This window comes from Malaya genurostris, chromosome 2 (assembly GCF_030247185.1).
Source record: "Malaya genurostris strain Urasoe2022 chromosome 2, Malgen_1.1, whole genome shotgun sequence".
Classification (NCBI taxonomy): domain Eukaryota; kingdom Metazoa; phylum Arthropoda; class Insecta; order Diptera; family Culicidae; genus Malaya; species Malaya genurostris.
The window spans coordinates 241732048-241756695 of record NC_080571.1 but is presented as its reverse complement, the minus strand read 5'-3'; the positions used below and the strand labels follow the sequence as shown (position 1 = coordinate 241756695).

Below are 24648 nucleotides of genomic sequence, written 5' to 3'. Positions count from 1 at the left end.
ATCATGATTGCTCGTCCAGATCTTAAGATCTGTTTTCACTGAAGATAAGCAGTATGTAGCTCCACGACTTTGAATAGCATTGAAAATTTATTCATAAGTTACTGATTGCTCGTGTAAATCTCAAGACTTGTTTTGACTGAAGTTCATGGATGGCTGAGTTCATACCGGAAACAACTATAGATAGACAAATAAGCAATGTGTAGCTCTAAAACTAATGGAAAAGTGTAATCCCAATATTCCAAGTATTTTTTGGATCTTGAAATATTTCTTTCGGATTTCCATAGTCGCAGAATATACTCAGATGGTCTTAGATGCTTTCGCGTATGGACGTAGTTAAATTTTTTATATTTTTTATACTAAAATGGAATAGAATTGAAAAAATTATGAAAAAATCTTTTCCTACGCTAAAAATTTGAAATATCGTGATAGTTTATTTAATTTACGTGAAATTTCATTTCCGCACCCCCGATTTGAGGTTCCAGTTTTCATTTCGCGCGTAAATTGAGGTTCCAGTGTATAAAATGAGCCTTGTAAATTTTCGAAATATTTTCATCGTTCCACCTAGGACCGTAGCACGTAAACATCAGAAGATATAGATATGGCAAATGTGCGACAAACCTACTGCACGATAGTTTTGGTTATGTTGATTACAAATTTATTGAATAAAGCTTTTTAAAAAAAGATGGAATTGAGTTTTGTGTTTTGTTTTGATGTAGGACTACGTTTTTGTTTTCTATATAGTGCAAATAGTGGCCAGGGTTTAAACATCCAATTTTGAACTGATTTTCGTGATTGTTTCACCATCTGCTAGAAAATATTGGTACCCATCGATATAAATAATTAAAACAATATATTTTAAATTATTGGTGTTCGAAATATGAGCTAATAACGAGCAATGTCTGAATTTTCCTGTTTTCCAAGCCATTATCACGGTTTCCCTTAACACAGACGACCGTTTCGTTTACATAAATTCGACGTGAATATTTCTTAAGGTCACATACACCAAAGAGAGTTTCTCTTTGTTTACTTTCTCTTCTGTTAATAACTCCTTAATTTTCAAGTGAAGAAAGAAAATATTTCCGTTTTACTAACAGCACCAGATATGTATCGATCATTTGAATAATAACGCCATTTTAGTCGAAAGAGAAAGCAATCAAAGAGAATCTCCCAATTGCTTTTTGGTCCTTTTGAAATGTTTACGGTTTTCATAGCAATTCCGCTCTTCACTGTATGTGTGTGTTTCGCGTATTAAAAAATCGTTACCTCAGACTTACAGTCAGTATCAGAATTACCAGAAATACAGATTTTACTGTATTCAACTCATTTTCAAGTATATTGGTAAAATTACTGAATTTTATACGTATTCTGCATAAAATACTGATTTTATACAGGTTTTTAAGAAAGTCGAATTTTTCCACCAATGTAAGTAATATTACATGAAGTTCTTCCTCCTCTATCATATGATGATAGAGGAACGTGATCAATTGATTCGCCAATCGGACCGATTCAGGCCGACATATTTCACTGGGTTAAATAATTGAAAACCTGCGCAAATTGAGCTTAGTTTAACTGATTAACTGTTAAACTTTCAGAACGCACCCAAACTTTGTAGTTTCACTTCATGTAGTTTCACTTCAGAAACCGAGAACCAGCATAGCCGGAATCGGGTTGTTTGGTTGTCTATTGACAATGGCTACCGATTGGAATAGTTTCGAGGCAAGCTAAGAATTTTTTTACTTATTTTGTTTCGCCGCTTCAAGAGACGGTACCCAATTTTTAACACACTTAACCCTATAATTCCGAAACCGGAAGTCGAATCCGGATGAAATTCGAAAGTTTTGTATGAGACCATGAGAACTTTCATTTGAATCTAAGTTTGTTGAAATCGGTTACGCCATCTCTGAGAAAAGTGAGGAAGTAATTTGAAACAAGAATGTTTTCACTTATCACACTGTAACTCCGGAATTCGGATCAAAACAAACCACAGGAACTTTATATAGGACAATTGCAACTTTCATTTGAATATATTTAATATATCATATATATATATATATATATATATATATATATATATATATATATATATATATATATATATATATATATATATATATATATATATATATATATATATATATATATATATATATATATATATATATATATATATATATATATATATATATATATATATATATATATATATATAGGACAATTGTACCTTTCATTTCGGTTTAGCCATCTCCGAGAAAAGTTAGTGCAAAAAATGTTACATATATACATACACAAACACATACACACACAGACATTTTGCGTACTCGATAAACTACTGAGTCGAATGGTATATGACACTCGGACCTCGGTTTTCACAGTGATTGCATAACCTTTCTATATGAGAAAGGTAAAAACATGTAATCAATGTAAAATATGTTATACGGACTTAAACTGATATATGTAGAAAGGTTATGCAATCATTGTGAAAATCGACTTTTGAACCGAAGCCCGGAAGGCCGAGTGTCATATACCATTCAACTCAGTTCACAGAGTTCGTTTAGTACGCATAAAAAAAAGAAAATCTGTGTTCTAACTTTTCTCATAGATGGCGCAACCGATTTTCACAAACTTAGGTTCAAATAAAAGGTCCTGTTATTCCTTACGTAATTCCTGAATTTCATGCTCATTTCCGGATCCGGAAATATAGGGTAAAGTGGGTTAAAAATTGTATACCATCACTTAAAATGGGGAAAAACCTTAAAAAGTTTTCTAAATCGATCTCACATCTTTTCAAATTGATTGTTTTTATCAGTAGACGGTCAAAAAAACTGATTTCGGTTATTCTTTTAAGAATCGTAGAAAATTATTTTGAAAAATACCACAGTACTATATATGATAGTATGATTGATGTGAGAAATGCATCATTACACCACTAGGTGGATTAAAACAGTTTATCGCTCTATCACCTAGTTTAGAGCTATCGTTCAAAAACATAAATTTAAATGTTTTGCATAATACAAAATATCATTCCAACAACATTTCGTTATTTTTTCGTAGAAAAATATTGCGAAATAAGTCGGTGAAAAAGTATTTTCCAGGACGCGTTCTAGAAATCAAGATCTGCGGTTTCCACTGTATATCGGAGTAAAATTATCAGAGGTTAAAAACCCAAATAATATAACTGTCGTAGATGGAATAGGGAAATTCAATCTGGCATCGCTGGTCAGTATCGAACCGACTGGCACTCTTTGCGGTTCAATAATTCCGTAGATAAGATTGCTATGCACATCAGCTACTATTGATCATTTATTTATTTGTTTTATGTGCCGTTCGCTTCGCACGAGAGACATTTTCATGAAAGTGCTGCAGTTTCTTCGCATTCGATGAAAACGGTGAGCTGGATGAGCACTAAAGTTTAGACTTCAGCTCCACCAAATTTATCGTGTTCCTTTTAGGAGCTATGCAGAATTTTAGCTCGATTGGTATGGGATATATCTAGCACCACTAAGGCTAGTGATCGTAATATAATGTGACTTTATTGTTGTTCTGAGTTTTTGTATTTGTCTTCACGATAGTTACCCAGCTTAGTATGGAATGTCTTTTTAAGTGAATAAAATCTACTAGAAGTAGTGGTGCCAGATAGGATAGGGAGGATAGGGCCTAACACTTTTGAAGACTCATTTATTTTTTCGTTTCATTTTCTAATAATAATACCTTTCAGGAATATTTTGTCAAATTTTCAAGCCTATCGGAATAAAACTCTGCAAGTTATGGGCCTTTATCTTTCCCTATTTCAATGTTGTTGAAATAAGGAAAGATAAAGGTTTTCCTTCGTTTTTATAGACAGTAAACTTTAAATGCGTTTTTTCTCGAAGTTCGTTTCAAAACTTCGTGTCCATCGTCATTCAAAAATCACTTCACCAATTCTTTTAAAATTTTGCACCCACTTTCTACATATAAGATACCCAACCCTAACTTTTTTCGTGTTTGGTTACTTTCGGGTTAGTTACAGCTACAAAATAGCGGATATTTTAGAGAAAAATTGTTGTTTTGAATTCAAACAGTCAACAAAATGAAAACAAAAATAAAAAATGTCAAATAAAAACTTAGGGTCTCGGAAAACATCTACGACAGTTATATTATTTGGGTTTTTAACCTCTGATAATTTTACTCCAATATACAGTGGAAACCGCAGATCTTGATTTCTAGAACGCGTCCTGGAAAATACTTTTTCACCGACTTATTTCGCAATATTTTTCTACGAAAAAATAACGAAATGTTGTTGGAATGATAATTTGTATTATGCAAAACATTGAAATTTATGTTTTTGAACGATAGCTCTAAAAACGATTCGCAAAAATGAAGTTTTTTTTTTCATCCATCAGACTTTACATTTCAGGAATAAGTTATTTTTCGGACCTTGTGTCGGGTTTCCTTTAATAACTTTTTTCCTCCGACAATTTCCTTTAAAATTAACATATGTACTGATTATTAGACTTTATACGTTGATCTCCAGCAGATTTTTGCCTTTCTCATATAGAAAGGTTTCATATAGAAGGGTTATTACTGTGAAAACCGACTTTTGAACCGAGACCCGGAGGGCCGAGTGTCATATACCATTCGACTCAGTTCGTCGAGTACGCAAAATGTCTGTGTGTGTGTGTGTGCATGTGTGTATGAAACGTTTTTTTGCACCAACTTTTCTCGGAGATGGCTGAACCGATTTTCACAAGCTTAGATTCAAATGAAAGGTCTTGTGGTCCCATACAAAATTCCTGAATATTATTTGGATCCGACTTCTGGTTCGGGAGTTATGGGGTAAAATGTGCAAAAAAAAGAAAATATGTGTTCCAAGTTTTCTCATAGATGGCGCGACCGATTTTCACAAACTTAAGTTCAAATGAAAGGTCCTGTAATCCCATACGTAATTCCTGAATTTCATGCGGATCCGACTTCCGGATCCGGAAATATAGGGTAAAGTGGGTTAAAAATTGTATACCATCACTGAAAATGGGGTAAAACTTAAAAAAAAATTCTAAATCGACCTCAAATCTTTTCCAATTGATAGTTTTTATCAGTAGACGGTCAAACAAACCGATTTCGGTTATTCTTTTAAGAATCGAAGAAAATTTTTTCGAAGAATACCACAGTACTATATATGAAAGTATGATTGATATGAGAAAGGCATCATTACACCACTAGGTGGATTAAAACAGGTTTTTTTTTTCGAGCTAAAATTTACCATAATTTTTTTAAAAAATTCAATAAATTCCGAAATTACCGGAAATAGTGGTAGTTCACTCACCTCTCTCCGAAGCGACTTGCAGGTCTCAAAGTCCTTTACGAAATTCCTGAATTTTGTCTGGTTCCGGAATTATAGGGTGATGAGTGTTTGAGGCTCCCTGCTGTCGTACAGAGCGACACGATGAAAAAATGGACACGTTCTTTCAGTTCCGCGAATGTTACAAAATAAGAAGCGTATTCGTTGAATTGTGATTGTCGTTCAATAAAAATAAAGTTTCAACGAGACTATTTAAATGACAAAAGAACATTATTATCCCAATATTAGGCTTAGGTGCGTTTGAAAGCTACTTTTGAATTGTGAATCATGTTTGGAGATCAATTGGCTGTCACTTCCGGTTCCGGAATAATTGTATAGGTGACGTAACCGACAAAACGCATATTTTTTCCTCGTTCAATTTTCATGGGGATGACTGAACTGATTTTAACAAGTTTAGACGCATTTGAAAGATACTCTTGGGTTGTGAATCAAGTTCGAGGAAAAATTGGCTGACACTTTCGGTTCCTGAGATGTAATGGTGTAAGTGACGTGGTCGACAAAACACAAAAATAAGCCTAGATTCAAAAACTGATGATACAAATAGTTTTTTTAAGTAATCAAGAATGCTTTCGAAAAACTAGAACCAATTTGAAAAACATATTCTTAATCCACCTAGTGGTGTGATAATGCCTTTCTCTTTCATCGACATAGTCTCGTATAAACATTTTCGACTTTTTATTGAGAAAATTCCTGAGACTAATTTGAGCTCATTTTTAACCCCAATTTGATTGAATCGGGTAGTTCACAAAAGCATGCTGAATCGTTTATGTCACATATTCGCCAATATTTCGCAGACCAAGCGTATCAGCAATAATACATTTGAACGTGATCGTAGGTCACTATCTGAAATAATTATACGAATAGAAAAAAATATGTTGTTGATTATGTCACTTGTCCGATTATATCTCTTCAAATGTCAGCCATATGATCTTCGAAATTGACCGACAGCCCAACTTTAGACTCAAACGAGCCTGAAATTATTGATATCGGTTAATCCATATATAAGAAAATTGAGCGGTAATGAGCTTTGACGTTTACGCACTTATGCAATTATATCACTGGAGCCGTAAGTTACAGCCATTTGATTTTCAAACCTTGCCGAACAAAATTTCCCGATGTTGTCCTATTTAGTGTAATACTCTGAGCAGTTTTATGTTGTTATTCAATCAATTTTACCCTACACTACCCATGTTTTGGGCACTTGCTGCACTTCCTCTCCCTTAAAATAACCTTTTAATCTGCATTGACATAAAAGTAGTATCTGTATTTGTCAAGATGCATCGTTTCTCGTAGATTAAATTTTATATTGAACTCCCCTGTTTTTAGTGAACTTACAACAGCTCTTTTCCATAATAACCCTTATGGCCACCTCAATGAGGGCAGCAGTACTACTTAATTCAAATTAACGATAGCAATACTATCTAGCACGATCTTGACATTCTTGCCCCTCTCTTATTTTATAAAAAATTCAAGATGAAAATTGATTTTCAAGACCCTCTTCTCCTAGTCTGAATCCTTCCTCCTATCTTGTTTGACGACGAATAGAAAAATGATACAATAAAACTTTGTAATGAATATCTAAGCTTGTCGTGACCACCTCTGAATAGTAAAAAGTACCTGTGCCAAGTTTGGTGATAATTTACTGAGTTGTTATGGACCTTTGCCCCCACCCTTCCCACCTTAAAATATTCAACCTAGTTAGGTGTGGTGAGTTTGAGTTGTCGTGGAGTTACGTTCGATTATATTAACAATTTGGACTTTGCTCCCCCCTTGGATGAGGCCCTTACTTTATCCACCCCCTCCAACTCCCTTTTTAAAAATGCTCTTAGGATCATCTGAAGGGCTAATAATATCTCTACTCAACTAGAAGTATCGTTTTATTGCAAACTTCACATTAAACTTCCTTTTTTAGCGGCACTCATTATATCCACCCCCACAAATATCCTTAAAACCTTATTTGAGTTGTATGTATGTATGGTTTCAAAAAGTATCAATTCTCTTTAAATTAGATCAATTTCGACATGACCTCCTCAAGTTAAGAACGCTTGCTACACACTCTCTCCCCTGAAAATGTCCTAATGATCATCTTTGAAGAGCAAGAAGTATCTGTGCCATGTTTGATAGCAATACGTTCAGTAGTTTTGGAGTTATGCCGTTGAAATATTACATCCCCCTTTTTAAAAGTACATCCAACCCCCATATAATCATGCAAAATATTTCTATGGTTTTCAAAAAGTATCGATTCTGGTCAAATTAGATAAGTTTGGTCATAGACCCCCCCCCCTCTGTTAAAGACCCTTGCTACGCTTCCGCGGTAAATGACCTATAGGTTAAAACCGGGCTAAAATAAACAACTAACTAACTAATCCTTGCTTCGCTCCCTCTCTCATAAAAATACACATATGACCATTTCTACAGAGCAACAAGTACCCAGTTTGGTGGCAATCCGTTCAATATTTTAGGAGTTATGCCGTTATAAACATTACACCCCCCTTCAAAGGTACTTGCTACATCCACCACCCATATAATCATATTTAATATATGCAAACTGTTTCTATGGTCTTAAAAAAGTATCGATTCTCGTCAAATTAGACAAATTTTTTCAAGATCCGCCCCCTGATCAGGACACTTACTACGCTCCCTCCCTTATTTAAATACCCTTATGACCATCTCAGAAGAGCAAGAAGTAACTGTGCCAAGTTTAGTGGCAATCCGCTCAGTAGTTTCGAAATTATGCGGTTTTAAACATTACACCCCCCCCCCCCTTTTAAAGGCACTTGCTACATCCACCCACCGTAAAGTTTTATCTAAGGTATGCAAAATGTTTCTATGGTCTCAAAAACGTATCAATTCTCGTCGAGTTATATGAATTTTTTATTGATCCCCTCCTGTTAATGACCCTTGATACGCTCCCTCTCCTATAAAAATACTCCTTAAACCATCTTAGAAGAGCAAGAAGTAACTGTGTCAAGTTTGGTTGCAATCCGTTTAGTAGTTCCGAAGTTATGGCGTTACAAACATACAAACTTACTTCCATTTTATATATATATATATATATATATATATATATATATATATATATATATATATATATATATATATATATATATATATATATATATATATATATATATATATATATATATATATATATATATATATATATATATATATATATATATATATATATATATATATATATATATATATATATAGATTACATTTCCGGAACCAGAAATCATTTCCATTTGATATTCGAACTTGATCAATTACTCAATAGTATACTAAGTTTGTTAAATTCGGTTCAGCCATCTTCGAGAAAATTGAGCCCGGAAAAAGGACAACGCGTTTTGTCGTTTAAGTATCTTATACTATTACATATCCGGAACCAAAAGTATAGCCATTGGATCTTCGAACTTTATCAATTGCTCAATAGTGTTTTTTAAACGAGATCAAATTCGTAGAAATCGGTGTTGACGTTACGGTGTTACGTTTTTATTCGGAAAGAATCGCTTGTATGTTTGTAGAAGCAATATTTAAGAACACCACCACCGATAAACACCAAGAGCTCACATGCTTTTCGACTTGAAGGGAGCTTCTGGTATTTAGTAAAATTACAACCTGGTGTTTACATACGTTTAAATCCGAAGGAAAGTGCTTGGTAGTTTGTGAACTAAGTTGTGGTTTTGGCAAATGAAGCGAAAATATCTGCCGTTCACATGCTTTTTGATATATTTGGAAACACTTCATACTTCGCAGATGCATCATTAGAGAACCAAGCATTGTATTTACACATTGATCTTATATTTCTTAAAGATTTTCAGAAGAGGATTCTAATAACTATGTAACAAATGGATTGCGCCTAGTATGACGGCTCTAGTAGTCATCTCATATACGAAAACCATTAGTTAGAGTGGAATCTGCTGTCTCTGTTCGATAGATTGACCGTCGTTATAACAGCATTTTGGACAATTTTAGAACTATTTTTTCTGTGATATTGCTTCTTAAGTCCGAAGTTATTGTATCCGATTTTGTCACAATTCGTTGATTGACGGTCGAGTAATCGGTAAAATAATATGGCGAATCTACAAATGATACGGCAATTGGTACAATAGCTGAAGTGTGAAATAATAGTTCCATATTTCAGCTATTGATCGTTTTTAAATATCGCGAATTCTGATTTCTATGAGTAATTGATTTTGTATCCCATGCAATCAACTGTTGAGTTTTTCCAAGATCAATAATTTAATCAACTTTAGATTATTACTTGTGTAACAAAACTGTAGTAACTTGCAGGTGCCATGGAGAAAACTGATGTTTCCTAATTTTCTTTACAGTATCTACCATTTCAGCCGAGTTCAGCGACCACTGTACAACACCTCGCATCGTGCCGCAGGTCTTTGTAATGGGCCATCCACGATCAGCACCACTCCTTTCGGGAGCAACACAATCTATCAGAACTTCAACCCCTCGACCGTCGGTAGCTTTAGTAGTGTGGCAACGACACCGAGCTTGTCGACAACGACGACCCCGGCCGGGCAGCAAGCCCTTCAAGGTTACATCGCGGGATCAACCAACCCAGCCCAAACCTGTCAACTTCCGTTCACGACCCGAAATCGCATCGAGCTAGCCTCCGATAACCACAGTGAATCGATGCCCAACAGCACTAGCAACAGCAAAAACAACCACCTGAGCCAGGCTGTGATAGAGAGCGAGAGGGGAGATTTCCTGGTGAGTGTTTGCTTTGCATTAACGGGCTTTTCCTGATCCTGACAAAATGTTATCTATTAAACGACCACGAAACGACACTCTTGTGGATTACAAAATGTTGATAATTTTACGAAGGCAACCTGATACAAACAAAAAGCCAACGCCGTGTCGGATATCAGCTGGTGTCAACAACGTTTTCACTCGGCAGCGGTGATCAGGCCGACCAAACCACTTCATTCGTTGATGGTTTCAACTTTTGTTGACCCGTAAGTGGGCGTTCGAAGGAGCGATGCTTCGTGGAAGCTTTTCTTATATAATAGTCCTGTGTTTACAAAACCAACGAACATCGCTCCATCCACCCACGCCTGGGCGAGGTCTGTGTTTGACTCCTGACGCCGAAGCTCTGTGTTTTTTTTTTGTTGTTTCTATGGCATACATCCTATCGGTGTGTACACGTGCCTTTGCACTGGTGCGATTGCAAACCGGCAACCTTTTGCGGCAAGTGTCATTTTCCCGCCACCTGCCACTCATCGTCCGGAAAGCATCGTGCGGGATTTAGCCTATTCTGCGATGTGCTCGGCTGGCGGATGCATTGATTCGGAATTGAATGTTTTAGAATTATTAAACTATGGCGTTGATAATATTTTCATTGGTCGTTTACAGTAACATACAGATACAGTATATACAGGTTGCCTGTTATTCGATTCCGACGTTTTATGCAATAAAGCATCGTTATTCTAAAGTCTATAACGGGAATATGAATATGTTGAAATGCTAGTCGCTCGCTGACATCTCGGTAACATCATAGCATTTACAAATTTCAAAACCATTGTCGTATTTAATCACCAATACGATGCTGTTTCAGTTAGTGATAATTGTTTGTAATTAGGAAAGAGTTATAATGTACATTTGCTGTCCGTCCTGTTCTGAAGGTTTCGCAAAAATTTTCGTCCGTATCTAGTCGCTGAAAAATATCAGAGCTCATCAATTAATATTTTATAATGAGAAAATCAAGGCAAAGTATTTAGTATTCCATTGGTCATTTTACTTTACAGAATGTGTGGTATTTCATAATTAAGGAGTGTATCGAAAATAAGCTATCCAAAAAATTTTCTTTCAAATTTTGATAAAAAACGATATTTTATTCAATCTAAAAAGTGATCCTTTATTGTACGAGGTTAAACTTGAGCATAATGAAAGCCGGATGAAGTTTAAGTTATTACTTTACTAATTTTCGAACTCTTCATCAAGTTCCGGACAAGTGCTGCATCGCATTTTTTGGACGCTGGAGTCCATTTTTTTGAATTCCTGCATGTTTCCAGCTGTCTTACCAGTCTTCTTGAAGACCCTCTTCATGATTGCCCAGTAACTTTTCCGCAAGTCAATTGAGAGTGGTTTAGCATAGTGAGCCGACGCTAAATCCGGCCAAAAAAGTGGAGGTGTACTATGCTTCTTATATAAAGGCAGCAATCTCTTCTGGAGATTCTCAGATCGATAGATTTCTGCATTTATAGTTCCGGTAGGGCAAAAAAATGGTTGACTTCAAACCTCAGGAACATATTGCTTGCCATACCAGTACCTTTCGGCCGAATTTCTCCACTTGAATCGACCTGTCCGCATCGCTCACATCATCCCCAACGATGACAGTAAAGTATTGTGGACCTGGATGGGTTTTTGAGTCCTCTTTTACATAAGTCTCATCGTCCATCAAAACGCATGCATCCAGACACTGCAAAAGACGCGAATAAATTTCCGGGCCCTTGTTGCTGCTCACTTCTTCGAGATTTTTTGCTTCTTGTAGTTCTTCAGGTGATTTTGCCTCTCGATACGCTGGATCATTCCGACACTCGTTTCTGCTTTTTTGGCTAAATCACGTATTGACATTGATTTGTTCTTCATGATTAGAGATACCACTTTCTGTTCCTCTTTCCTTTTCTTATTAATGATGATTTTAACACTGACACGATGAATTCCAAACCGCTTCGCCAATTTTCGCATAGTAATACCCTTCTCACTTAGCCATGTGTCTAGAATCTTAATTTTCACTTCCTTTTCAATACGCGCGACATTTTGAAAACGAAGAATTTCAACCGCGCAAACAAGTAAACAAACGAAAGCTGACAGCCAAACGCACAGCATGCTGTGATCTGAGTATAAAAAATCATCACAAATACATGCGTACAACACAAATGTATGTGGATAGCTTATTTTCGATACACTCCTTATATCACAATGAAATTTTGTATGACGGGGTGAACCATTTTTAGCTCAATTAATTAGGAGTTCTAAAATTCGAATTTATTTCGAAGTTTTCAGGCTTTTAAAGAATTTTCGATTTTGTCTCTTTGAATAATCGTGAGGAATTTCGACGTACTTAGCGAGTTGAGACAATTTAAACAAATATTGACGTAAAACATTTATTCTTTATTCTCTTTATTTCGTTATGAAAAAAACCAAGACCTTAATGAAAAATAAAGACACAAAATCGAACAACTATATGAGTTCCACATAAATATATATGTTTTACGAAAAATCATATGAACTTGGAAAATCAATTTTAAAACTCATGCATCCGTCATATTAGCACTAAAAACAACAAATAAACAATTGTGAAACTCAAGAAAATTACTATGTCATGTAAACAAGTAATGAGTTGATATTCACAAAATCATAACCAACATAATTCATTATGAATAAGTTTCACATTTGATTTACAAAACAATTGCTCGTTTCTCGAACATGAATTATTGAAAAACATTCTATGTTTGAAGAATTGATAATTCTAAATATTGTAGTGATCTTTCATCTTTTTGCGAAAAAAAATCGAAAACGAACTATATTTTTATGGTGAAACATGTATTTGCACGTCTTTCAAGCGGCTTCGAATAAATGTGTTCTGCTGGTTGTGCTTCGATTTCTGAAAAAATAAAAAGTAAGAATAGCTATAAGAAACATTGGAATGATGTATAAAATATGCATAAGATAATTTTCACAGCTTCTTTGAAATTTTTAGATCATATTGATCAAATTCATATTTCAATTAACTCAATAAATCCAGAAAAGATTTTCTTTTTCTATTTTCCAATATAGCATTGATCGTAACAGTGTCTTACATGAAAATGGATTCATACAAAGCAATACTTTATACTATCTAAATAATATGCTCATTATTTCAGCAAGAAGAAAACCATACACAAGTTTTCTGATTGAATTTTGTTTTCATTGCATATATAACGTTGTATTTCTGCGTTGCTCAGCAGAAAAATATTCTCTACTGCTTTTCAATCTTCGCTAAAGGTTCCCAATCCTGCTTATTATTTTTCGCCTTTCTCATCTAGAAAGGCTATACAATCACTGTGAAAACCGACTTTTGAACGGAGGCCCGGAGAGCCGAATGTCATATACCATTCGACTCAGCCCGACGAACTGGGAAAAAGTCTATGTGTGTATGTATGTATGTGTGTATGTGACAAATAATGTCACTCGATTTTCTCAGAGATGGCTGAACCGATTGTCACAAACTCAGATTCCATTGAAAGATATTTGTTGAATTTTATCCCAATCCGACTTCCAGTTCCGGAACTACAGGGTGATATGCGAAAAATGGTCATTCACTTTTCCCAGAGATGGCTTAACCAACTTTCACAAACTTAGATTCAATTTTAAGTATGATACGTATGACTGAAAAAAAATATCGTAGAAGCTTAGAATAGTCCAGCATTCAAAGCTTTATATCACCAGAGCCCAATTGGTGCATTACTCCAAGAATATTAAATTTTTATTCAAACACTTGAAAACCCCCAACACCCCAAAGTACCTAATTTGATTTCTTTATCCTGTGTTGGCTAAACCAAGCCTTCTTGTATGTAGCTATTTGTCGATGGGTTCGATTCCGGTTTTATGTTCCTCCCATCGGCAGCAATTGAAAAGCCGGGGCAAAAAAGGAGGAGCAGCAGGAGAAGGAATATCAATTTATTTATGACCAGATGGGTGAAGTGTTTGCTTTGACATTCAAATGAGCTTTTTTATATTCCGCTGCTCCATTACGAGCGTATCCGTTCAACGCTGGAGAAGGTTTCTCGTTTCTCGGTAGTGTACCAATGTTTTTCGATGTTTTTTTTGTACTGGAGCTGTGTATTCATGTTTGGAATAGGCCAGTTTAGTCTTTTTGCTTCCGTAAAGCCGCTATCACAGTTTAGTGACGGGTCAGCTGACATTGTCGGCTTCGGGTTCGATTACTTCGGAAAGAAGAAAAACATGAAACAGCTAAACTTGTTGAGGGTTTTTACTTTCATTCTATGTGGGATTATTGGAAAGAAGAAAATACGATTTCAATAAAGTTTATTAGATACTGATTACTACCGGTAACAGGTATGATCAAAGTATAAAACTCAATATGTTTGAAAATGGTCTCTGTTATCCATACTGCACACCAACAGGAAAACTAAAATTACATCTCTCGTCGCAGAAAGCTGGTAGCTTAACAGCACCGAGTAATTTAATTTACACTCAGCAAACTGTCTATTCCTTTAAGATATTTACCACAGAATACATTTAGCTTACACTCGACGTCTGTTCGCGCTACTGAAAATGATGAATCGTTATTACTAATGGAAAATTAATTTTCAGCCATCTCAAATTCGAAGCTTCCCTGTCGATGGCACGAGTTGTATATTAGTACTGTCGAACAGCAATGACCAAAGCTACTTGACCTTGTTGGCGTAGTGGGTGAACGTGAGCAAACAAATTTTCCATCCCTTTGTTTACCTAATCAGACAAAGAGGATCGGAACTGTCGAAATTGTGGCAAAGTGGATCTTTTTCGTTGCGCAGGGGTTCGATATCAGGCCTTCCGGAATTTGATTTGCTCCATGCGTTGCTTCGAATTCGTGGCACGCCCGTGATGTACGAAATTGGTCTACATTACTTTATCACGACATGAATGCTTGCATAGTAATAATCATCACTGCACGAAATCCTCCGCGATTGTAATACAATCAAAATATTAGTTGTTTTTCTGTATTTGATTGGTTTCAATTTATTACAACAAATTGATTTTTTTTTTAAGCTGTCCTTTTTTTGTTTTTAAAGCAACATAGTTGGTGGTTAAAACAGCTACTATTCTAGTTAAATTTATCATAAAAGCAACTTGGCAATGACACCTTCCATCCGAATCAACAATCAACTAAGTGGAAACAAGTGATGTCGGTGACGATTCCAATATTTGCCAGGGTTGAAAGTTTTAAGTCCCAGTACCTCTGAGACAGAGCTTCACAACAACAAAATACCCATACCTACGAAATCGTCATCTGTGTCTCATGCACAATAAGGTACGCCTGTTCCTGCACGCAAGAACATAATAACAGCAATGAGACAGAAAAATCAATGGACGAAGACATGAATAGTGAAACATTCTTTCCTTTGTAATTCAGGGTTGACTTAGAAAAATCGCATCCTAATTCTTGTCATTCAAACAGTTTTATTCCAACTATTTTTACACTGAGTCCATTTTTTACATAATTATAGGTAAAATCGATAATTTTTAGATTGGTTCGGATAATTCACAAAAAGAATGTTTCAATGCTAGCGTCGTTTATTCGGCTACTGTTCTGAAACCGCTTCTGAAATAAAATATTGGGAGTACAAATTAGTTCGGTCCATTTTTCTGGGGTCAGAAATCCATTTATTTCACAATAAAAAGAATTTAAAGATTGTTCAAAGTATTGTTCATCGCTAGTTACTACTTTTTCTCACCTTTCAGGCAGTTTTCGAATTTCATCTCGAAAAAATGTCTCGTATTTTGAGGTGATCCAAGTGTAGCGTTGTACGTATCAGAAATGCAGAAATTTGTGCAAAAAGGTGGACTTTACACAGATAAATATCTGAAATAGTTAGAGAGCCCCTCGTATTAGCAACTGAGTATAGTGGTAGAGATACTCTCGCGAGTTCTACCTTTCTCCTAATTCGCCCAAAGCTCGAGAAGATTAAATGAGTTCTAGGTTGAGTACTCTGCGCCGCATAGAGGTTCATTCGGGCGTGCTGGAAAAAAAATATGATCGATTAAAAATATGGTTTTAGGGGTGGATGCGGCGGTAAAATTCATTCGTGCCTGCCTGGGTAGCATGTTGGATGGGAGTAGGGTTTGTAGGGTGGATGCGGCGCTGACACCTTCATGTAAATTGACACCGGTATTCAGCGTATAAGTACGATGAGAGGGAAAGGTAGATCAAACTCGGGAAAAAGGACGACTCGATTTGAAATGTGCTTCTTGGGTGAAGACAATGCTCTCGATGTAGATCAAAACGGCTTTGTGTGTGGGATAAAGAGACGGCTACGGTATAAAATTGGTTGACGGAAATTATTCACTTCGTGAAGTAATCAACTGTTTCCGGTACCGAACACTTATACTGATGCTTAGACTTAGGATTCCACAGTTCTAGTCGTTCACTTTGTTCTGGTGGAAGAGGCAGGAGTTAATCGCGAGTTAGTAGCGCCGCGGTGTGAGATTAAAGGTAGCTGATGAAACAGCGTGAGATTCTGAGTCAGTAATATTGAATAAATTTCCCTTCTCTCGTGCAGTTAGCTAGGTCGATAAGTGAGTGTGCAGCAAAGATCATCTCACAGTGCTAAAAATAGACTGTGTTAAGGTAAAATTTCTAAATGTTGGCATGAGTGCAAAGCGTATTCTTATAACAACCAAATGTTGGTCGTATGTTCTATCTAGGCAAGAGAGCGTCATTGTATGGGCCAATATCCCGGCACACCGTCATACATAGCCAGCGATACTTCTGACCCCACCATCCAGCTACAAAGATCCCGGTCAACCATCCAGGGACCGGAACAGCAGGGACACTGCTTGGCAGAGAGGCCAACACCAGCAAAGAAAGCCGTCGTTGGATTGAAAGCAATACGACCGCCATTGAGTCTGCAATTAGCTCCCCAACCACGCCATCGCCGTTCGTCCACCACTGGATGATGCACCGACGCCAACATTCCGCCATTTTACGTAAATCCATGGTAGTAAGTACGTTCCGATTATTTTCTATATGCGCGTGTTAGATGAACCGTGATCATGACACAAAATACGCAAAGACCCTAGGGCCACCTTAAATTAAAAATTTGCATTCAAAAGCCACCTTGGTGGATGATCTCCTTCGGGAGTGGCGCAAAAATCATCCACTTTCCATTCGAACGATTCCGATTCCGACAGCCCCTGGTTACACAAGTTTGAAGCCAATTTGCGATTTCTGCGAAAGAAGTAAACCGATGACCTGCCAGATCATGCTACATCCGTCAGAACAATCAGTAATCCGAGGAAACAATGTCAGGAGAATACGGCGGGTTCGCAAAATGTCCTACTTGAGCGTTTCCAAATATTCCTGACGATTTTAGCGACATGAGGTTGAGCGTTATCGTGCAGGAGAATAACTTTATCATGTCTTTGTCTACATATAAAACCGCCTGGTTGTAGCAACTCATAGTACACAACATTCGTTTGGTCCCACCAGATGCACAACCTTCAAACCATGAATATTCGGCTTTGGTGTTGATGTTGAGGTCGATGGCAACCCTTTACTGGGCATAGTTACTTTTGAATCGGCTGCTCACAAGTGAAAAATCGCCCTTCAATTTCTCTCGGTTTCAGTTCATAAGGCACCCAACTGCCTTACTTCTAAATCGTTCCCATGGATTTTAATCGTAAAGAAAATGCTTGTTGAGTCACTTCCAAAGATTCTACTAGTTCCTCTTGCGCTTGACTGGGATCTTCATCGAGTAATGCCTCCAACTGTTTGTCTTCGAATATTTCTGGTTGTCCAGAGTGAGGTCTGTATTCAATGCTGAAATCTCCAATCTTGAAAAGTCGAATCCATTCATTGGAGCATTATCGCCATAAACATCCACAAGCATTTGATGCGCTTCAGTTGCTCTTTTCTTCCAATCAAAACAGAAAACTAAAGACTCCCGTCAATGTTGCTTAGTTTACACAAAAATGCTCATTATTAATTTAGTGGTAAACAAGGTTTTTTTTTTAGAAAAAAAAACTCGAAGCAATATGAACTGAATATTAATGACATTTATCTAACCTTTTCAAACTATCGACATCAGCTGTTGCTGTTGAATATTCATAACAGCCAGAGCACTCTTTTGAAAACGGATCGAGCTAATTTTTATTTCCAAAACTTCGGTTGTGTCATTTTCGAGAAAATCAAACAAATAGAAAAGAGTGAGGTTTGTAGGTTGTGTCACTGTATCAGTTATATCTCCGCAACCTATATACCTTAATTTATTTACACTTGAAACAGACCTAAGACCGGTTCAACCGTCATCGAAAATCATACGGATAGAGGTTAACGCGTTGTGGTGATAACGTCACATATACGATTATTCCTTCAAAACTGTAAAGCTTTTCATTTGTTGTCTCCAAAAGTTCCTGCATTTCAAAGCGCTCTTTCTCTAAATCGTCAGAATCAAAACTTTCGTAACATAAAGTTTTGACTAGATCGTAGCATCAAACGAGCCTAAATTTGTCGAAATCGGTTGAGTTATCTCAGAGAAAATAGTTCAAATAGAGAAAAGTGTGGTTTGTCACTTACGTCACTTATGCGTTTATATTCCTAGAGTCAGATATGACCGCATATTCAACTTGTTGAATGACTCAACAATAGCTTTCAAACTAGTCTTAGATATTCGAAATCGGCTAAGGCATCACTGAAAACATTGAACGGATAGTTTAGATTACGCCACTTATAAGATTGAATAGCTAGAATGTTCGTCCTGAGCATTCTCAAACAAGCCTAAGATTGTCAAAATGAACCTAAACGGAGCTTGTCGGTTTCGTTTTCGGGTCGAGTTTCAGGTTAGAATACCCGAAACCCAACCTACTTCAAATGCAAATCTTTAAGCTCGAATCTTACCCGTACCCATTTAAAAATAATTATCATTATCCATGTAAGTTGATTTGAAATGAGCCTGAAATTGTCGAAATTTGCTCTAGAATACCTGAGAAAATTTAGTGAATAGATGATACCTTCTTGTCTTTCTCATGCACAGCAAAAAAAGTTTGATTGATCAATTGATGCGAAAAAAATTTAGACGTTCTGAACATCAAATGCAATAATTTTCTGTTTTTGAGGAATATTGCAGATAAATCACACGTTATTACATCGAACAACGTATTGAGTACAGAACGACACCGAGATTGTTGTGATGTTATATCGTAATCGCTGCACACCAGTAGTGAATAGTAATATGCAGCAATTTTGATGTAAAATCACAAAAGTGTTGATGCCGTTCTAATAGTTGTAATATTACAAGAAAAGATGCATAATTTCCTATTAGAATCATATACAAAATTTATTTAAGGTAATACTCAATACGTTGCTTCGATGTAATAAAATGTGATTTATCCGCAATATTTCTCAAAAACAGAAAATTATTGCATGTGATGTTCGGAACGTATAAATTATTTTCGCATCAATTGATAATCACATCGAGATTGCTATCATTTATTTTTTGCTGTGTATTGTAAGGTCAGCCAACACTGTGAAAATCAAACCAAGGCTCTAAGGGCCAAGTGTCGTATATTATTCGATTCAGTTTGTCAAGTACCCAAAATGTCTGTGTGTGTATGTATATGTGCGTATTTGTGTATGTCTATGTATGGATTTTTGTGCACTAAGTTCTCTTATAGATCGCTGAACCGATTTTTACAAACTTATATTCAATTGAAAGGTCTTCTGGGTCCATACAAATTTCCTGAATTTAAACCAGATCCGACTTTCGAATCCGGAGCTATGGGGTAAAATGAGAAAAATAATTCAATAATATGCACTAACTTTTTTCGAAGATTGCTAAGCCGATTTTCAAAAACTTAAATTTAAATGAAAGGTATAAGAGGCACACCAAAAACTCCTGAATTTCACTACGATCTGACTTCCGGTTTCTGAATTACAGGGTGATGAGTGTCAAACTTTAAATGTCATATCAACTTTTAATTTCATATAAATTTTCAGAGACGGCTGAACTGGATCTTACAAACTAAGGTTCCATACAAAACTGCTGATTTTCATACGGATCCAATTCCAGTAATGAAAATCGCGGAACAATTTTTCAAAACTCTCAAATCATTTCGCTCGGCATTGGTTTCACTTACTTTCCCATGACGAAAGCCTAAATTTCATCCGAATCCGACTTCTGGTTCCGGAATCACCGAATGGCGAGTATTATAAATTATCACTTAAAACGGCGAAGCAAAAAAACATTAAAAAAATATTTTGTTCGTGGAATAAAACAGGTTTCTTTCTATTCGTTCATTTTTCCCAGAGATACTAGTGCAGGTTTCGACAATTTCAAGTTCATTTGAAACCTATCTGTCTTATGCGTTAGTTATCCGATTCTAAAATTCTGGAGCTACGTCAACAAACAAAGGAAGGAGACAGGACTACCTACCATCATGACACTCAACGATGCTGAAGCATCCACCACACTCGACATTTGCTACTTTTTTCGTGGGCACTCCAGTAGTGTTTTTTCCGCTGAGAGCTTAACCTCTCAACAAGTCTCTGAAGCTGCCAAAATATTCGTTCTCCAATAGGTCGTCACTCTATCATCACACCTTCCACTGTCAGATCAGCGTGTTTAAAATTGAAGCTTTCATCGAGTGCTGGACCAGATTTTATTACTACCATTATCGTTATTGTTCAATTTATCTCTACACTCTGGTTCTTTTCCCGATTTATGAAAAAAGTCATATGTCTTTCCTGTTTAAAAAAAATGTAGCGTTATATCTAATTACCGTGGAATAACAGCTTTATGTGCTGTGTCTAAGTTGTTTGAAATTATCGTTCTCGATTTTATTACTCACAACAGCTCAGCTTATATATCGGTGACCCAACATGGCTTCATGCCTGAGCGATCAATGTCAACAAATTGAGTATCTTACAAGTCTTTCATCACACGTACTTTACAAGCTCGTCGGAAAGTTGATTCTATCTAAACCGACTTTTCCGCCGCTTTTGACAATATTAACCATCAAATTTTGATTTCCAAACTTGAAAGACTCGGATTCACTGGCTCTATCCTTGACTGGTTACACTCGTACTTGACCGGCCGTGAAATGATAGTGAAGATTGGTGATTGCACGACTTCACCTATCACCGTCAGCTCTGGTGTCCCTCAGGGTAGTCATCTAGGACCGTTCCTCTTCCTAATTTATCTAAATGATTTAAATTTCTCGATAGAATGCATGAAGCTATCCTTTGCGGATGATTTTAAGCTGTTTAACATTGTTGAAAATACTGAAGAATGCAAATTTTTGCAAATGCAATTGGACAATCTTTCAAACTGGTGTGAATTCCACAATTGATACTAAACCCTTCAAAGTGCTCCGTTATCTCCTTCAGTCGCAAACGCTTGATTGTGAGCTTCGATTATAATATCTCAAATACAATTTTAGATCGGAGTTCATCAGTCATGGATGTACACGGAAAAGCCAGCGATCGCACAACAACTAAAATAAGAGTTGTTATTTTATTTGATTGGTTGAAATTTGGTACAACTAATCGATTGTTCATTTATCTAAACTGTCATTTTTGATTTATCGTGCTGGCAGTTTACCAATGACATCCAGCGAAGACACGCACCACAAATGAGTTCTCTAATCGTGAAATGAAACGTTTCAATGAGGTGTCACTCGTGCAACCCAGCAATGAAACAATCCTAGCAAAGTTACCTGTGTGCATGAAAGCAAAAAATGTCTCAGTTATTTTAACAAATTATTAAATTATTTGAACTTTTAACGCCTATTGAAATAAATATGTTTTACTGTTAGCCTCATCGGGGGGTAGCTAATCGTTCACCGCTTGAACAACGAAATTTTGCCTAAGTAGCTGCTTATAGCTTTATCACTAAACTCACAGGTGATATAGAAATGTAACAATTATTATAATTCTCAAGAAGGAGTTCACCAAGAAAATGTTCACAGACCATTGAGAAATTTTTCCTCCACTTGCAGAATAGTTCGCTAGAAGAGGTTCCAAGAAAGTTTCTGATAAGCCTTATGCAACAGATGCACTTTCAAGAAAATACAAATAATATCACTTTACTTTAGTAGCAATTTTTAAGCGTTACGCGTTTTTAATTACATTGACATGAACTCTCCGAAAATGCAATACTCGCAGATGAAATTAAAACAATTGTACTGTGGGAATATCTGTTCAGTACAGGGAAAACATGTTTTACAATTAAATCTTATGTTATTCTGCATACTTTCACCTATATGAAATGGCAACTACGTAACTGACATAAATGACGTTCATTTGCCATTGAAAATGTACAATATAAAACGTTTTTGGTGAAACGTAGAAAATTTTTATTTTGCGTTTTGCTGTCTTCGTTCTCAGCCAAGTGACAACATTTGAATACAACAATTTCGTTTACCTGAATGGTATGTATGTATGTATGTATGTATGTATGTATGTATGTATGTATGTGAGAAGCCATCATCAGTTCAAGGTATTACCAGTGTATGCGGGTAGACTTACAGTAGATCCGAATTTGATTATCAGATAGCTTTCATATAATTGCTGTTAAGAAGGCCAAAATGGGTTTTGAGGACACATCGCCTTCCAGCAAGAACATCCGGCCATATAATAAAGAATTTCGCTGTACCAGCTTAAACCGCCTGATGGTTTGTTTGTTAGAAGGGTGCGTCTTACTCATTTCAGAGGGAAAAATACAAAGCTTCCCCCAACGTGACTCAGGTTGGCAATCCACTCCATCATCCAGTCATTCACTTGTAAGATACCATGATGCACTCCCTGCCCCTCCCCGTGGAAATACTTGAGCATAATACAATATAATATACTATAAAAAATATAATATAATAAAATACAATATAATATATCACATCCAAGCTAGCACAAACTTTTTTAAAAAGCTGTGTAAAGCATACAAGTGAAAATGAATTAAAAATCACCGTTACACACGACTTTGCACGTATGAATGTCTGTTAAATATCTGTTCTCTGTGATATAACATAATATAAAATAATTTAATATAATATAAGATGATATAACACAGCATAATATAAAATAATTTAGCACAATATAATATAATATAATATAATATAATATAATATAATATAATATAATATAATATAATACAATATAATACAATGCAGTATAATACCATACAACATAACAAAATATAATATAATAAGATAATATATGAAATAATGTACTATATACAATCTATAACAGTTGATTTCGCAGTTTAAGTTATGCTCTTCGTTCGTCGCAGAACTGCAGGATATAATATATATTTATATTAATAACAATAATAATAATAGTAATAATAATAATAATAATAATAATAATAATAATAATAATAATAATAATAATAATAATAATAATAATAATAATAATAATAATAATAATAATAATAAGAACAACAATATATAATACAATGTAATATAATTCAATTCAGTATATAAAAAATAATGCAACAAACTATATGTTGCAATATACTATGATAAAGCACTTTAGGATGGGCTTCAAACTACAATCCATTTCGCACCCTTTCATTCTGCTACTAACGCAGAAGGCGATAGCACCCAGTCGACGCTGTTCTATTGACCAAATGTCATCATAGACGCTCGGGGAGGCATGAGATAGGAACTTGTGAGGACTTAGTTATCTCACCATTTGACGACCTGTCTAAACATTTTTTTTATCACTAATAAATCCGGGGTGGTGCAAAAATTGGTAGAGGGAAAAATATGTTTCAAAAATTTCAAGTATTTTTTAATGGAAGAAATACACCTTCAAAAATTTTGAAAAAAACTTCCCCATAATACCTTAAACATACCTGATTTTTTTCAAATTTTTCGGAGGAACAGTTTCTTCAAAAATCAAATAAAGTAAAAATCAATAGAACCACCATAGCTCCGTCAATATGGCAGTTAAAGGGTTGAAACTTTGAGAAAATTGTTTTCAGTCTATGGCCTTTCGAATGTGGTATAACAATATGAATTCCATTTGGGGGCATATTTTGCATGCTTATCCTGCTATAGCCTTTAACACTAGCTCAAGGCGGCTCTACGTCTTAACAAGACTAAAACAAATCATTGAACTAAACGTTAGATATTTGGAAAAGGAAATTCCAAGCTGAGTTTTTGCTGATCTCGTAAAAATTATAATTTTATATTTTTTTATGCTCATATTTGGTAAAATAGAACCCAATTCTTTTTTTACATGGGGGATACGACCCGTGTCAAATTAAAACCGGACAAAATAAATATACAATCCGTGATATTTCGAGAAATCGTACATAATACTTCACCTAAATTCGGAATATGATTTTTGCACAGTTTTCTTAGAATAAAATGGTTTTCTTATAATTTGGTTTTCTGTAAGTAAAAGTGTAGAGCGAAACAAAATTTATGTATATTATATCTGACTTTTTTAGACCCTTTTAAGTACTACTTATGTGTCTCAAATAGAGATAACTATACGTCTGCGGGCGCGGTTCATGATGAACTGTCGAGTGGCGTAGCAGTTCAACATGCCCTGATGAGTCGAAGACGAAACGTAACAAAAAATTGAG

At 35.7% G+C, this 24648-nt stretch overlaps 1 protein-coding gene across 1 annotated transcript in view; it reads left to right on the top strand.

The window, feature by feature from the left end:
- Window positions 1-24648, top strand: part of LOC131428338 (cyclic nucleotide-gated cation channel subunit A) — a 437118-nt gene that overhangs the window by 142656 nt on the left and 269814 nt on the right. Inside the window, exon 3 of the mRNA XM_058592234.1 lies at window positions 9673-10066. Within this exon, the coding sequence (XP_058448217.1) occupies window positions 9673-10066 (394 nt within the window). The remainder of the gene's footprint in view (window positions 1-9672; window positions 10067-24648) is intronic.